Genomic DNA, 14,586 nt, shown 5'->3' on the forward strand with positions numbered 1-14,586 from the left:
AACTCGACGTCGAAAAGCTGCAAACACAACAGATGGCCGAGGCCTACTCGGCCATATTACCCACTTGCTTGACGAAAGCACTTTTTGTCCCGATAATAGTATAGAAGCACAATAGCAAAGAATTGCCTACTCCCTATAAACTACAGCAAAAGCAACACATGAGTACCAAAGATCAAAATCAAGAAACCCATGGTACTGCTGAAAAACGTAACGTATAGGGCAACCCTGCGGACAGTAGCAACACGTAATGCGAGGGAGAAAAGGAGAAACGAATTTTCAGAAAAAGGAAGAAAGAACAAGAAAAACGTGAGCAAATAGAGATATACAGGAGTTAAGGGCTAAGCAGAAGCTTTACAAAATGCTCCTTCCAAATCCTTCCAGCTGGCACAGGAGGATGTGACAAGATTTTCATTCTGCGCCATTGACCAGATTTTCATTCTGCGCCAGATCCTGGAAAACCCCCACGAAAAACACATTCACCTATTTGTCGACTATAAAGCCGCATTCGACAGCCTTATCCGTTCAGAGGTGTTTAAACCCATATCATTCCTGTAAAATTAATACGGCTATGCGGGACAATTTTAACTGGTACAAATTCAGCAATTAAAGTAGGAAAGGACCTAACGGAGCCTTTCAATACCGAACGAGGATTCAGACAAGGTGACAGTTTGTAGTGTGACATATTCAACATCCCGTTTCAAAAGGTCATACGAGATGCAAATGTGAGCGGAAATGGCACTCTGTACACCAAACAACACACGCCTACCCCTACGACATCGACATAATGCCAATGTTCAACCCATTATGTCGATGACGTCGGCGTAGGCGAGTAACAGCCACTTTTGAACGAATTGAGAAGGAGTCTGCCAAAGTGGGACTGGCAGTAAATGGCGAGAAAACCAAGTTGATGGTATCAACGCGCAAGACGTCCAGTAGATTCGGACCAACTGTGGAAGTTGAAACCTACAGCTTCGAGGTAGTGAACGATTTTATATCGTTTTTATACCTCGGTACCGCCATGAACGAAACTAATAACATCAATTTTGAAATCCGGAGGAGAAGTGTTGGCCAACAGATGCTACTATGTTTTGAGTAAGCAACTCAAAAGCAAGGCCACCTCTCGCCATATCAAACTTACACTCTACAAGACGCTGATATTACCCGTGTTGTTGTATGGATCTGAAGCATGGGTACTTGCGCAAGCAGATGAGGCAACTCTTGGAGTGTTTGAGAGAAAAATTCTCCGAAAGATCTATGGGCCGATCTGCGTTGACGGTGAATATCGCCGTCGACCATCTATTCCCGGAAATCGACATTGTTAGACGTATTGAGCTGCAGCGACTACGTTGGCTAGATCATGTTGTGAGAATGTATGAAGATGCCCCAGCCAGGCAACTCTTGGAGTGTTTGAGAGAAAAATTCTCCGAAAGATCTATGGACCGATCTGCGTTGACGGTGAATATCGCCGTCGACCATCTATTCTCGGAAATCGACATTGTTAGACGTATTGAGCTGCAGCGACTACGTTGGCTAGATCATGTTGTGAGAATGTATGAAGATGCCCCAGCCCAAAAGGCATATAAAAACGAACCAGCTGATGGTTCACGCAGAAGGGGAAGGTCACGAATAAGATGGAAAGATTAAGTGAAAGACAATATTGCCGAATATGATCTTTCAAACTGGAAAAAACTGCGCAAAAGACCGACGCGCCTGAAAATCTTTTTTATGCTCGGCTTATGGAACAAAAATTCTGCCACAAGCCAGCTAAGTAAATATGTAATATACTTGAGTAATATACTTGAGTACCTAAAAAACCAACATTCGCCAAGTTATGGTTAAAATACCGCTCATATATGTCAAAAAATGGTCGAAAATTACTTCAACATTTCGACGTCATTCACAACCGCTTCATTAAGGGAAAAATCGTCTAAAAAATTTAAAATACCGAAAATGGTTAGGTACCTTTACCATTATATGGGGGCGATGTCAAAACCTAGACCTATGTCAAATATTTTTCTCACAATCAGAAATATCGTTCGCAACTAAAACCTTTAAAATATGTCAAAACATGAATTTATATATAATATATTTCTTTTTGTATTCAGATCGGGTATATATAGATTCTTTATGGGGAGCCAACTTATATTTCCAATTAGGATAGGGAATAAATATGTCATAAATCAGATAAAATAATTTACTGAAGTGTAAACACTACATTACAATCTCCATCTCTAACATGCATCCGAACGCCATCTATGTTATTTTTTCAGCGAACAACCGGTGAAAGTTTACCACGTCAAACAAAACGGCAATCATCACTCACCCCGAACTGATAACACAAAACAATTTTTGTTTGCCGGTAGATGTGTGGTTCGATAAATGTTCCACCACACGGCCAACACACACAACAATCACCCATAGCAGCGGCTGCCGAAAAGAAGAAGAAGAAAGAATTACGTGTCATTGTAGTAAACAGGCAGATATTCTAATCGATAATTGTAAGTCGTCCAGCAGACCAGCAAAAGGCAAACTGTGATATAGGTTTTTTTCTGCTTCCAGCTCATCTTCGTGGTAAAACTGGCGGAGCGACATGAATCGTCCTGCGTCGAAAATCTTCAATAGAACTGCCGGTTATAGCAGTTTGATAACCTTTGCGGTGCTATTGATTGCCTGGCTAGCCGGCTTTTCCTCGCGTCTCTTTGCCGTCATCCGATTCGAGTCGATTATTCATGAGTTCGATCCATGGTTCAATTACCGGGCCACGGCCTATATGGTCCAGCATGGTTTCTACAAATTCCTCAACTGGTTCGATGAGCGGGCGTGGTATCCGTTGGGCCGCATTGTGGGCGGTACCGTCTACCCCGGCCTGATGATAACATCGGGCAGTATCCACTACCTGCTGCATGCGTTGAACATTCCAGTGCATATACGTGATATATGCGTATTCCTTGCGCCTGTATTCAGTGGTCTGACCGCCATCTCGACGTATTTGCTAACCAAAGAGCTGTGGTCATCGGGTGCTGGTCTATTTGCGGCCAGTTTTATTGCCATCGTGCCGGGCTATATCAGTCGTTCGGTAGCCGGTTCATATGATAACGAAGGCATTGCCATCTTTGCCCTGCAGTTTACTTATTTCCTGTGGGTGAGAGCGGTGAAGACGGGTTCGGTGTTCTGGTCGGTGGGAGCTGCCTTGTCCTACTTCTACATGGTCTCAGCCTGGGGTGGCTATGTGTTCATCATTAACTTGATCCCCTTGCATGTGTTTGTGTTGCTGATTATGGGCCGTTATTCGCTACGCCTGTTGACCAGTTACAGTACCTTCTATATATTGGGCCTGATCTTGTCGATGCAGATTCCATTTGTCGGCTTCCAACCCATTCGCACCAGTGAACATATGGCTGCTGCGGGTGTCTTCTTGTTGCTGATGGCTGTGGCCGCATTGAAACATCTACAGACGGTGCTATCGAAGAGTGAATTCAAGAGGCTGTTTATTGTGGGAGGTCTTTGTGCTGCCGCTGTGGTATTCCTCGGTGTTGTGGCTTTGACCATCATGGGAGTCATTGCTCCATGGAGTGGTCGTTTCTATTCTCTGTGGGATACTGGTTATGCTAAGATCCACATTCCCATCATCGCCTCCGTATCGGAACATCAACCGACCACTTGGTTCTCATTCTTCTTTGACCTGCACATTTTGGTGTGTGCCTTCCCAGTGGGTGTGTGGTATTGTGTGAAGAAGATCAACGATGAGCGTGTCTTTGTGGTGCTATATGCCATCAGTGCGGTATACTTTGCCGGTGTTATGGTGCGTCTAATGCTGACTCTGACACCTGTGGTATGTATGTTGGCCGGTGTGGCATTCTCTGGACTATTAGATGTTTATCTGAGAGAGGATAACACCTGTCCTGCTGCAGTAAATGCTGCCGCCAACAGTGAGGAAAATGATGAAAGCCCAACAGAAAAGAAGTTGTTGTATGACAAGGCTGGCAAATTGAAGCATCGTGTGAAGCACGATACCCAACAGCAAGAGGGTACCAATGGTGTTGGCTCCAATCTCCGTAGCATTGTAATTCTGGCCATTTTAATGATCCTCATGATGTTTGCCGTTCATTGTACCTGGGTAACCAGCAATGCCTATTCTAGTCCCTCCATTGTTTTGGCTTTCCACAACAGCCAGGATGGATCCCGCAATATTTTGGATGATTTCCGTGAGGCCTACTATTGGTTGTCGCAAAACACCGCCGATGATGCCCGCATTATGTCCTGGTGGGATTATGGTTATCAAATAGCCGGTATGGCAAATCGAACTACCCTGGTGGATAACAATACTTGGAACAACAGTCACATAGCCTTGGTGGGTAAGGCCATGTCCTCCACCGAAGAGAATGCTTACGAAATTATGACCTCCTTGGATGTGGATTACGTTTTAGTAATCTTTGGTGGTGTTATTGGCTATTCGGGCGATGATATCAACAAATTCCTGTGGATGGTACGTATTGCCGAGGGTGAACATCCCAAGGATATCAAGGAAAGTGATTACTTTACCGATCGTGGTGAATTCCGTGTCGATAGTGAAGGTGCCCCAGCCCTACTCAATTGTCTGATGTACAAGTTAAGTTACTATCGTTTTGGTGAGTTGAAGTTGGACTATAGAGGACCCGCTGGATATGATAGAACACGTAATGCTGTAATTGGTAATAAAGATTTTGATTTAACCTATCTGGAAGAGGCCTATACCAGCGAACATTGGTTGGTACGCATATATCGCGTGAAGAAACCGCACGAATTCAATCGACCCGCCCTTAAGGCTGACGAACGTCTTGTATCGCCCACCAACTTTGTATCACGTAAAAACTCGAAACGCAAGCGTGGTTATATTAAGAGCAGACCCGTTGTAGTCAAAGGCAAAAGAAGTCAAAAATAAATGAGCCGATTCGATTCGATTTTTTGTATTTAATTTTAATTTTCTATAGAATTCCTTTGTAACAACAACAACTAGAAGAAAAAAACATAGAATACTGCTGCTGACGGACTGAGTAAGGAAGTCGGATCGTAGAATATAGATCTGTATGTATTGTGTATTTGATCGATGGAGAAGTGCATTTTTTCTGTTGGAAAATTTATACGTTATATGAAGAAGAAGAATTAAAAATATTATTACTATTATGATTTCCAATTTATTATACAATCGATGTGTGACTTCAAATTAAAAATAATTAATAAATAAATGAATGAGTTTTTATTCAACAAAATAATTATAAAAAAATAAAAAACAACAACAAAAAACTTTTAATGCAAAGCTAACAAGATTAAGTGATAAGAAAAACATAAGATTCTGGCCTTCAACTGATAGAAGACCTTGAGTTCGTTTTCTATAGACAAATACCTTCAAAAGGAATTATAAACCTACCGGAGATCTTCTATATGAAGACGTGTAAATTAAATTTTTCATCCCGTTTGCTAAGCGTCAAAATATACGTCGGCATATGTGAATCTTAATAATCAGAATAAAATTCTATATAGATTTAGAAATACAGCATTTCTAAATCTCAAATTTTGGATTTCTCAAATTTTGGATTTTTTAATGAATGAATTTTTAAAACATATTTTTCAAGGGCCACGAGATGCGTGGATTTTTTAAGAGTATTATCTTAAGGTCCAAGAATAGGCGTAGATTTTGTAAAGAATATTTTTTAAGGACCATAATAGGCGTATATTTTTTAAAGAATATATTTTCAAAGAACATAATAGGCATATATTTTGTAGAGAATAATTTTTTTCAAGGACCATAATATGCGTAGATTTTACTTACTTTACTTAGCTGGCTCGTGACAGAACTTTCGTTCCATAAATCAAGCTTAAAAAAGATTTCCAGGCGCGTCGGACTTTTGCGCAGTTTTTTCCATTTTGAAAGATCATATTCGGCCATGTTGTCCTCCACTTGATCTTTCCATGTTATTCGTGGCCTTCCCCTTCTGCGTGAACCATCAGCTGGTTCGCTTTTATATGCCTTTTGGGCTGGGTCATCTTCATCCATTCTCGCAACATGACCTAGCCAACGTAGTCGCTGCAGCTCAATACGTCGATGTCCGAGAATAGCTCATGGTTCATTCGACGGCGATATTCACCGTCAACGCTGATCGGCCCATAGATCTTTCGGAGAATTTTTCTCTCAAACACTCCAAGAGCTGCCTCATCTGCTTACGCAAGTACCCATGCTTTAGATCCATATAATAGCACCGGTATTATCAGCGTCTTGTAGAGTGTGAGTTTGGTCTGGCGGGAGGTGGCCTTGTTTATAAACTGCTTACTAAGACCAAAGTAGCATCTGTTGACCTTTACAATCCTTCTCAGAATTTCCAAACTGATGTCATTTGTATTATTTATGGCGTTACCAAAGTATATAAAATCGTTGACTACCTCGAAGCTGTAGTTCTCAAGCTCCACAGTTGGTCCGAGTCTACTGGACGTCTTGCGCGTTAATACCAACAAATTGTTTAGCTGGTAACCCGTCGGCTCCTGCTGTTTTATTATCTTCAGCCGATTGATTGTATTCTGACTTCATCTTGGCTAGGTGGTATACAATCTATACCGTTATCGATTATTGGTTCCGGGGTATCCTTTTCACCGCTACTATTTGATGCCAGAAGTTTTTCAAAATGCTCCTTCCAGATACTCAGCACGCTGTCTGTATCTGTCACCAGGTTTCCTTCTTCATCTCTACAGGAGAATGTGCCTGTGCCAAAGCCTTCGGTTTGGTGTTTTACTCGTTGGTAAAATTTTCGGACTTCATTCTGACTCCTGTACATCTCGATTTGTTCTCGCTCACGTTTTTCTTGTTCTTTCTTCTTTTTTCTGAAAACACGTTTCTCCTCTCCTCCTCCTTTTCTCCCGATAGTTCTCCATCGCATTACGTGGACTTCGTCATGTTAAAGCCAATCAGAGCCCTTTGCTTGGTATCTATCATCCCCTACGCCACCCAGACATTGACATATAATTTTTAAAAAATCCACGCCTTATATTAGGCTGAATCGATTTAGATATATGCGTCTGTCTAGGTCCAATATATATTTCTGAGGGTTTTGGATTGTGAATATTTTTAGGGTTGATTTTAAAAGAATATACAAGCGAAATATTGGATTACCTTTAGACCTCTTAAGTGTATTTTCTTGCATTTAAACTTGAACTCGAAGCTCAAGATTAAAAAGTCCAATTACACACCTCATTCTTGATTGCCAAGCAAAAAAGCGTAGCATAGACGATTTGTAGTAAAATTTTTCAGACATCAGCAAAATTCTTGTGGAAGAAATTTTGTAATTGAGAATATTAACGAAGGTGGTGGCGTCCAATCATTTAAATACAATAAGAATAAAAGCATGGGTTGTTTCAAGCATCAGCAGCATTTATCATTCTGAAATGGGTAAGTGCAGGTCATCAGCAGCTTTCTTTAAATAAATAAAAAATATTTTTATTTTCTTTACAGCGTTCCATAAACCCTACAATCAAATTACATTGTGGAAAATATTTTTCTGTACCTCTTGTATTTATTTATTGGCCGCCGAGGCAGCCATTAGTCAAATAACCTATAAGAAGACAAATTTGGCAGAAGATAAAACCCTGAAGAAACCTCTGGGAATAAATGACAAATCAACAACAACATCTATCCCACTAACCAGTAGTGACACTACCACCAGTCCCAACGAGTTAACACTAAAATCAAATCTGGAATCCTCCACAGCTTTAACATTATCTCTGACAACTGAGGAAAATGATGAAATTCTAAAATCTACAACTTCTGCTGCTGTTGGACCCAAAAAAATTTTAACAAAATTGAAAAAGAACCCCTCCCGTGTTACGACAAATCGTTCGACAAACACAACCGAACTTGTACCCTGTACCTGTGGTATTTTCCTTAATACACAATTTACGAAAGGTTCAACAGATCCACCACGTGGTGAGGCGGTGGTTTCAAATTCATTGGATCGTACTTTCGCCTGTAATGGTATCGGCCAGAAACATTGTCAAACGAAATGTTTGGAACAGGTAAGAGACTAAGAAAAACTACTTTAAAAATTTATTTATATATTCTAATATTTGTTTTTCCTTTCAGATTGTCCGCCATCTACCAAATTCGGCCAATATTCTATGTGCTGCCCTGGACCATGACATACATAAACAGCGAGCCTATTTGTTTACCAAGAACTGTCAGGATATTTGGGTAAACACCAATTTAGCTGCAGGACGAGAATATTGTTGTAAAAATCGTGAACCTTATAATTGTAAATTACCACAGTAGAATAGGGAAAGATATGTAATATTTAGAATATTAAAAAATGTTTAATAGGATTGAAAAATAGAATGGCTTCTTGATTTCCAGAACTCAAAAAATATTAATCGACTTAATTCGGACAACAATCCAACTCCCTTAGAAAAATATATATTGGACCTGGACAGTCCTATGTATCCAGATCAGTTCAGCTAGTCAAATATAAGAATCCACATGAACGGGTCTTCTATACACTTCAATATCAGGTATTTGAATATTTTATATTTTGAAATATTTGAAGAAATCCACGCCTTTGTTAACCCTCCAAAATTTATTTTGAAACCAGTAAGGAAAGTAGTAAAGTCGGACTGGACCGACACCACTTACATATGTATCCTTACAATGGCATGCCAATTTTCCCTCGAAGGAACATTCTCATGTGTTTCTGCAACCTATGATAAATTTCATTTCATTCGGGAGGTATATCGAATCTTAACATATTTTCACGAAATTTAATACACATCGTTCTAGACTTAATTCAGTACGGTATGCCAAATTTGTTCTAGGTGGTAGGTTTCAAAGGTCTATTATGAATAGATGACATTCTATAGGTCTTCTCTAGGTAGAATTCTATGTTCAGGCCTTCTTTAGTTAGATTAACTTCCATAGTTCTTTTGTTGGAATATCTTACACAATCCTTTTCTGTGAAGACCTCCAAAAAATATTGAAAACCTACAACCGGGTTTTTATAAATGAAAGAATTTTTTGGCTACGCGAAAGAATTTTCTCCTTTTTATAGGGTTCTAAGGCCCATATCGCACCATATTAGAAAGGGCATTGTGTAGTCTATCTTTTGGGTCTGAATTGGTGATGGACTATAATAGACCATTGTTCGACTTTTGGGGGGGGTTCTCAAAAAAATCGGGGTCCAAAAACTGTTTTTGACTGTATCTCCCAAACTCAATGTAAAAGTATTTTCATAAACTTTAAAATGATACCCATTTTGTATTAATCGAATTTATAGAACCGGATATAACCGGGTACCCGTAATCGAACTTCTGGTTCAAATAACCCGGTCCCCCAAGAAAAAAAATATATCCCCATAATTAAAAAAAATCGATTCGTTTTTACTAAACTACAAAAAAAAAACAACAACATATTCAATCACTTACATTTTCACGCCACAGCTTCTTCATTAAATCCATAGACGAACACAGCTATGCAAATAGTTTGGTTAATGTGTGTATAATACACACAAACACACTTACATATTTCTTCCCGTTTTGAAAACAACAACAATATTTCTTGCATTTCCGAACAATTCGATTTTTGCAATGACTATTTTTCTGTTGCATGCAGTGCTCATAGCCGTATTGGTTTCAGCAGCACACATCAATAGACAAACTTCACACACAACATAGTTACACACACACATACATTTAACAGTCATCAAACGCGTCGAAAGCTCACGAAATTCCCGCCAAAAATACATTCGAGTTTTTGCATTTTGTGTGTTAGAACAATGATAGATCTTTGACAATGAACCAAACATACACACACACAGATCAAACATTTAATTTTATTTTGCCCAGAATTTCATCACGTTTTTGATAATTCTTGACTTTTTTCATGATTTTATAAAATTCACTTCAATTTCCTTTGAAAATATAAAACGAAATAATTTTTTTAATTTACTTGTACATGACAACTACAAAAAAAACACTAAATTTTTTTCTTCCTTTACGCTTTCATCCGCTCGACAAAACACGTCCGTCCGTTTTAAAAGTCGCGCGATAACTAAGCAAAAGAAGTTTCTTGTTCTCAGATGAGATCCTCGATAATCAAGAGATTCCAATGAGAATTTCTCTTTGCCGACATAGGATATAGGAAGTATGCAATTTACAATTGACAAAACACCGAGTTGTCAACTCTCTATTGCAGAGAGAACATTCCAACGGACACCAACTTTGTTGCGTTCTCTTGACATTCGTTGTTGTTGTTGAAACAAAAGGGCATGGGATATAGGAAGCATGCAATTTAGTGTTTGCCAAAAAACAGTGTTGCCAACTATCTATTTTTTCACATTATTGTGTGGATATGAGAAAATGCTATGCTTTTGGAAATAGACAGCTTAAGGAAGAGAAAGAAAATGTTTTCGAAGAGAAAACTGAAATTACAAAATGCATTCGTGATCGGAATAAAATTCTTGGTCTGTTTCAGTACTTTTTTAATAGTAAAGCTAGTAAAAGGGAAACATTTCAAAATCCCTATCTGAGTACTAAATAATTTGAAAAGTTTGGGAACGCAAATCTACAAAGAGAACGCCATTTTGTTTTGTGCTCCCCTTAATCTGGTTCAATGTTTTAACAGTTTTATGCGTTCAGAAACGGTTTCGGAGTAAAAAGTTCCAAAACATGTAAAATTAATAGATTATTTTATAGTACGTTTACATTTAACCGGATTTCGTTAACTCAGTGGGTTCCAATTGTCAATTCCTTTGCATATATGTAAAATAAATCCTCATAAAAAGTTCTAATGTACAAGGTGTTTTAGGTTCTGGAACGGAACTTCTATGTCGATTTTGCCATTTCCGCCTGTCGGTCCGTCTGTTGAAATCGCCGTAGCTCTGTTGAAAATAGAGCTTTGATATTTTGCACATACATTGTCATTATTCCTAAGAGGTTTGGCGTTGAAAGTTGGATCCATATTTGGGCATAATCCCCTAAGAAGGTAGCGCCTCATTGCCAATATTTTGAGGTTTCTAGACGCATTTTCCTTTGTAGTGGCTGTAATTTGGCAAACCTAGATATTGGAGGGTAAAAACAGTCCCATATTTGAAATGTTGTTTCTTAAAATACTCATTTCAGCTTTTAAATAGGAGCATATTTAAATATCATACATAATAAAGAGAGGATCAAAATCAAATGGTCAGATGAGACTACCTTCTGTAATTATGTCATGTTAGGTCCTTAAAAAAACATTTTTAAAAAATTCCAAACCTTTTGAAGGCCTTTGATAAAATATTAAAACCAGTGACCGGAGCAGTATAGTCGGACGGTGCGGACCATACGATACCCTACACAACTTCCATGAAAATCTAACTTTCTGTGGTTCTATATTCTGAGATTGGGCAATATTTCGCTATCTTTGCACACTTTTGACTGTCTAGAGATCAGCAAATGTTACTAATAATCAGTACAGCCCCTCTAATTACTTGTCCAGATTCCCTTCACCTTGGGTTGTGTTCTGATGTTCGGCTTTCGACTCGAAAAGTACAAATAATAAAATTTTCGGTCCACTTCATCCGAAAAGTTATTATTTGATCATCACCTAACATTTTAGGCGTTGTCCTTGACCATAACTGGAACCTCATGGATCATTTCAAAGCGATCAGCGGTATATTTCCGCCCTCCAGTGTGGTAATAGGTTACTAAATAATATATGAATACGTAAGCACCTGTAAATATTTAAGTGTAACTCCCGCATCCGAGTACCTACGACAACATAATTGGTATCAATTTAAAGGTCAACCACTCCCCTTTCATATACTATCAACTTCTCGGGTCTATGTCCTTCAGTGGTAAATATATACGCTATAGAATACAAATTTTATAATTTTTCACACAAAAGTTGGGGTCCATTTGACCCGCTAAATATTGACCGATCTTTATCAAAACAGGCATGCTTATTCTTTGGCCCGATCCCATTCTCCATGCAAAAATTCGCGGTGTTTGGGCCATAATTGCGGCCTCTGGAGCGACCAGAAAATCAGACAAAAACAAAGTTTTTGGTCCATTTCATCCCCTAAATATTAACCGATCTTTTCCAAAAACAATAGGGGTCTTCATTGGCCAGAACCCATCCTACATGCAAAATTTCGTGAAGATTGGTCCATAACTGTGGCCTGTATCGTGTTTACAAATTATAATGGACAGACGGACGGACACACATGTCTAGATCGACTCAGCTAGTCGAGATATGACGATCGGTATACTTAAAGGTGGGTCTAGGACCAATATTTCGCGGTGTTACAAACTTTTGGGGCTGCACAAAGCTATAATACCCTGACAACATAGTTGTGTAGGGTATAAAAATAAACCTTTCTTGGCATTTCGAAAACTACGCATTTTGGATGCCTGAAAAATATTTTTAAAGAATCAAATTTTTGTTTTTTTTAAAGCTACCCATATATAAATTCCTTGTTGGCGCCTTGCATTTTTTTAATCCATGCATTTTTTGGCGCCTTGAATTTTTTTTTTTCAAAATTACCCCTTTTTGGACCCCTGAATTTTTTTTTAAAAATCCATGCCTTTTTGGCGCCTTATTTTTTTAGAAAATCCTCGTCTTTTTCGACTCTTGAAAATTTTACGACTTTTTCGACCCTTGATTTTTTAAATTTCGCCCTTTTGGACCCTTGAAAAAAATGCTTTTAATCCACGCCTTCTTGGACCCCTGAACATTTTTTTATCCACGCCTTTTTGTACCCTTGAAAATTTTTATTTATTTATATTGCTAAAAAATCCACGCCTTTGTTTGACCCTTAAAAAGTCAAATTCTTTGAAAGTGTCATCGAAAGGTTGCAGAAATGTAAAACGTTCAAAGGTCTATTATGAATAGAAGACATTCTATAGGTCTTCTCTAGGTAAAATTCTATGTTCAGATATTCGATGTTCAGATCTTTCTTAGTTATTTTGTTGGAATATCTTACACAATCCTTTTCTGCGAAGACCACCAAAAATATTGAAAACCTTCAACAATTTTCGGCTACGCGAATTGTCTCCTTTTTACAGGGTTCTAAGATCCATATCGCACCATTTTAGAAAGGGTCTGAATTGGTGATGGACTATAATGGAGCCTTGTTCGACTTTTAGGGGGGTTCTCAAAAAAATCAGGGTCCAAGAACGGGTTTTTTACTGTATGTAAATGTATTTTCATAAGCTTTAAAATTAAACGGGTCCATAAACCAGGATACCCTTTTAGTAGCTATGTCACCTGGATTTTTAAAGCAGGTCCATAGGGATATATTAATTATTATAGACTATTTTTTAGCAACCTTCAGAGCACTAAGCGTGGAAAATCAATCATTAAAACCCACATTTTCAAAAAAATATATATTATTTTTTTACAATTAGAGTAACTTCGGGTAATGTGGACTATGCGTCTAATGTGGACCACCCCCCCATATCTAAGAAAATGCTAAGAAATATGTCAATGCCGCCTAGATAAATGTTTTCCCAATTAGTGAAAACAAACATCAAACTTGGTTTTTAATAAATAATTGCAATGTTGAAAATTTAGTAGTAGAAAATGTAACTCTGATTGTAAAAGTGTGATTTGGACTTTTTTTTGCACAACAGTCGAACGGTTTTGTAAAATAGTCGAACACTTTGTTTTTCTCGAATATAAAGAAGTCATGTGTTTTTCATGTTTTCTTTAATTTAATTTTTATTCATTTTTGAAGCCGATTATTTTTTTTTTTTTAAAAAATATTCAATGTTGGGTAATGTGGACCACTATAAAAAAGTTGACTTTTTCATGAGGACGAGTTTGAAACATGGGCGCATTTAATATGCGAGGAGGTATTCCATTCTCTGAAAACTCGAAAAGCGGAATTACAGGTGCTTCGGTTGGATAATGAAGCCAGGACCTTCAAAATACCGCAAATGGGGTGGACCCTTAAATGGGGTCTATTCCAAAACAGAAACCCATACGTTTTTGCATTAACTGTTACCCAGAGCCCAATAAATTGAAATTTATCACAACCAATTCACAACCTACCTTTAACTTACTGATCCTCATTACCCATACATACTGGTCCACATTACCCGCCAAATTATTTTTATTCACAGTTTAGAGTTTTTTGAAATATAATGCAATAACATTTTTATTGACAAATATATATAATGTTTGACCTGGAATATCTTTAGTCAACAAATCTACTATATTGTGAAAACAATTTGTTTTTATTTTTTACCGTTGTTACGCCCACAATATCAAAAAATTAAAATGGTGGTCCACATTACCCGAAATTACTCTAATCTTATGGGCTAACAATAAGACGAGATTTAAAAAATGTTTTCAAGACATTTTCAATAGTATTTTTCAATGCCTGCTATACCTGGTAGAATATCTGCACTCAATCTTCACGGCCTGTAGTGATGTTGCGAGACTACTTAGGCAGTTGGCTGTCGAAACGGATACTGGTACTGATGAGACCCCCGTCGATAAGATGGATGATTCATCAGTACCAGTAACTGCTAGGCAAGTCGATGCCAAGTAGATGTACCGGAGAGCAATTGATGGGACCCATTGGTCCACTCTTT

General features: G+C 38.2%; 2 protein-coding genes across 2 annotated transcripts; both read left to right on the forward strand.

Annotated features, from left to right (window-relative positions):
• Positions 1 to 2,580: 2,580 nt before the first annotated feature.
• On the forward strand, positions 2,581 to 4,923 carry LOC133327961 (dolichyl-diphosphooligosaccharide--protein glycosyltransferase subunit STT3B-like). The gene has a single exon (XM_061536544.1). It carries the CDS (start codon positions 2,591 to 2,593, stop codon positions 4,919 to 4,921), a length of 2,331 nt encoding a protein of 776 aa, XP_061392528.1. The 5' UTR covers positions 2,581 to 2,590; the 3' UTR covers positions 4,922 to 4,923.
• A 2,490-nt stretch (positions 4,924 to 7,413) lies between these two features.
• Positions 7,414 to 8,293, forward strand: LOC133328162 (follicle cell protein 3C-1-like). Its single transcript, XM_061536753.1, has 3 exons — positions 7,414 to 7,417; positions 7,481 to 8,040; positions 8,108 to 8,293. Exons 1-3 carry the CDS (start codon positions 7,414 to 7,416, stop codon positions 8,291 to 8,293), a joined length of 750 nt encoding a protein of 249 aa, XP_061392737.1.
• Positions 8,294 to 14,586: the final 6,293 nt, after the last annotated feature.

The sequence above is a fragment of the Musca vetustissima genome, unplaced genomic scaffold, assembly GCF_032173495.1.
Source record: "Musca vetustissima isolate MV318-11 ecotype Yass unplaced genomic scaffold, APGP_CSIRO_Mvet_v1 utg51534, whole genome shotgun sequence".
Classification (NCBI taxonomy): Eukaryota; Metazoa; Arthropoda; class Insecta; order Diptera; family Muscidae; genus Musca; species Musca vetustissima.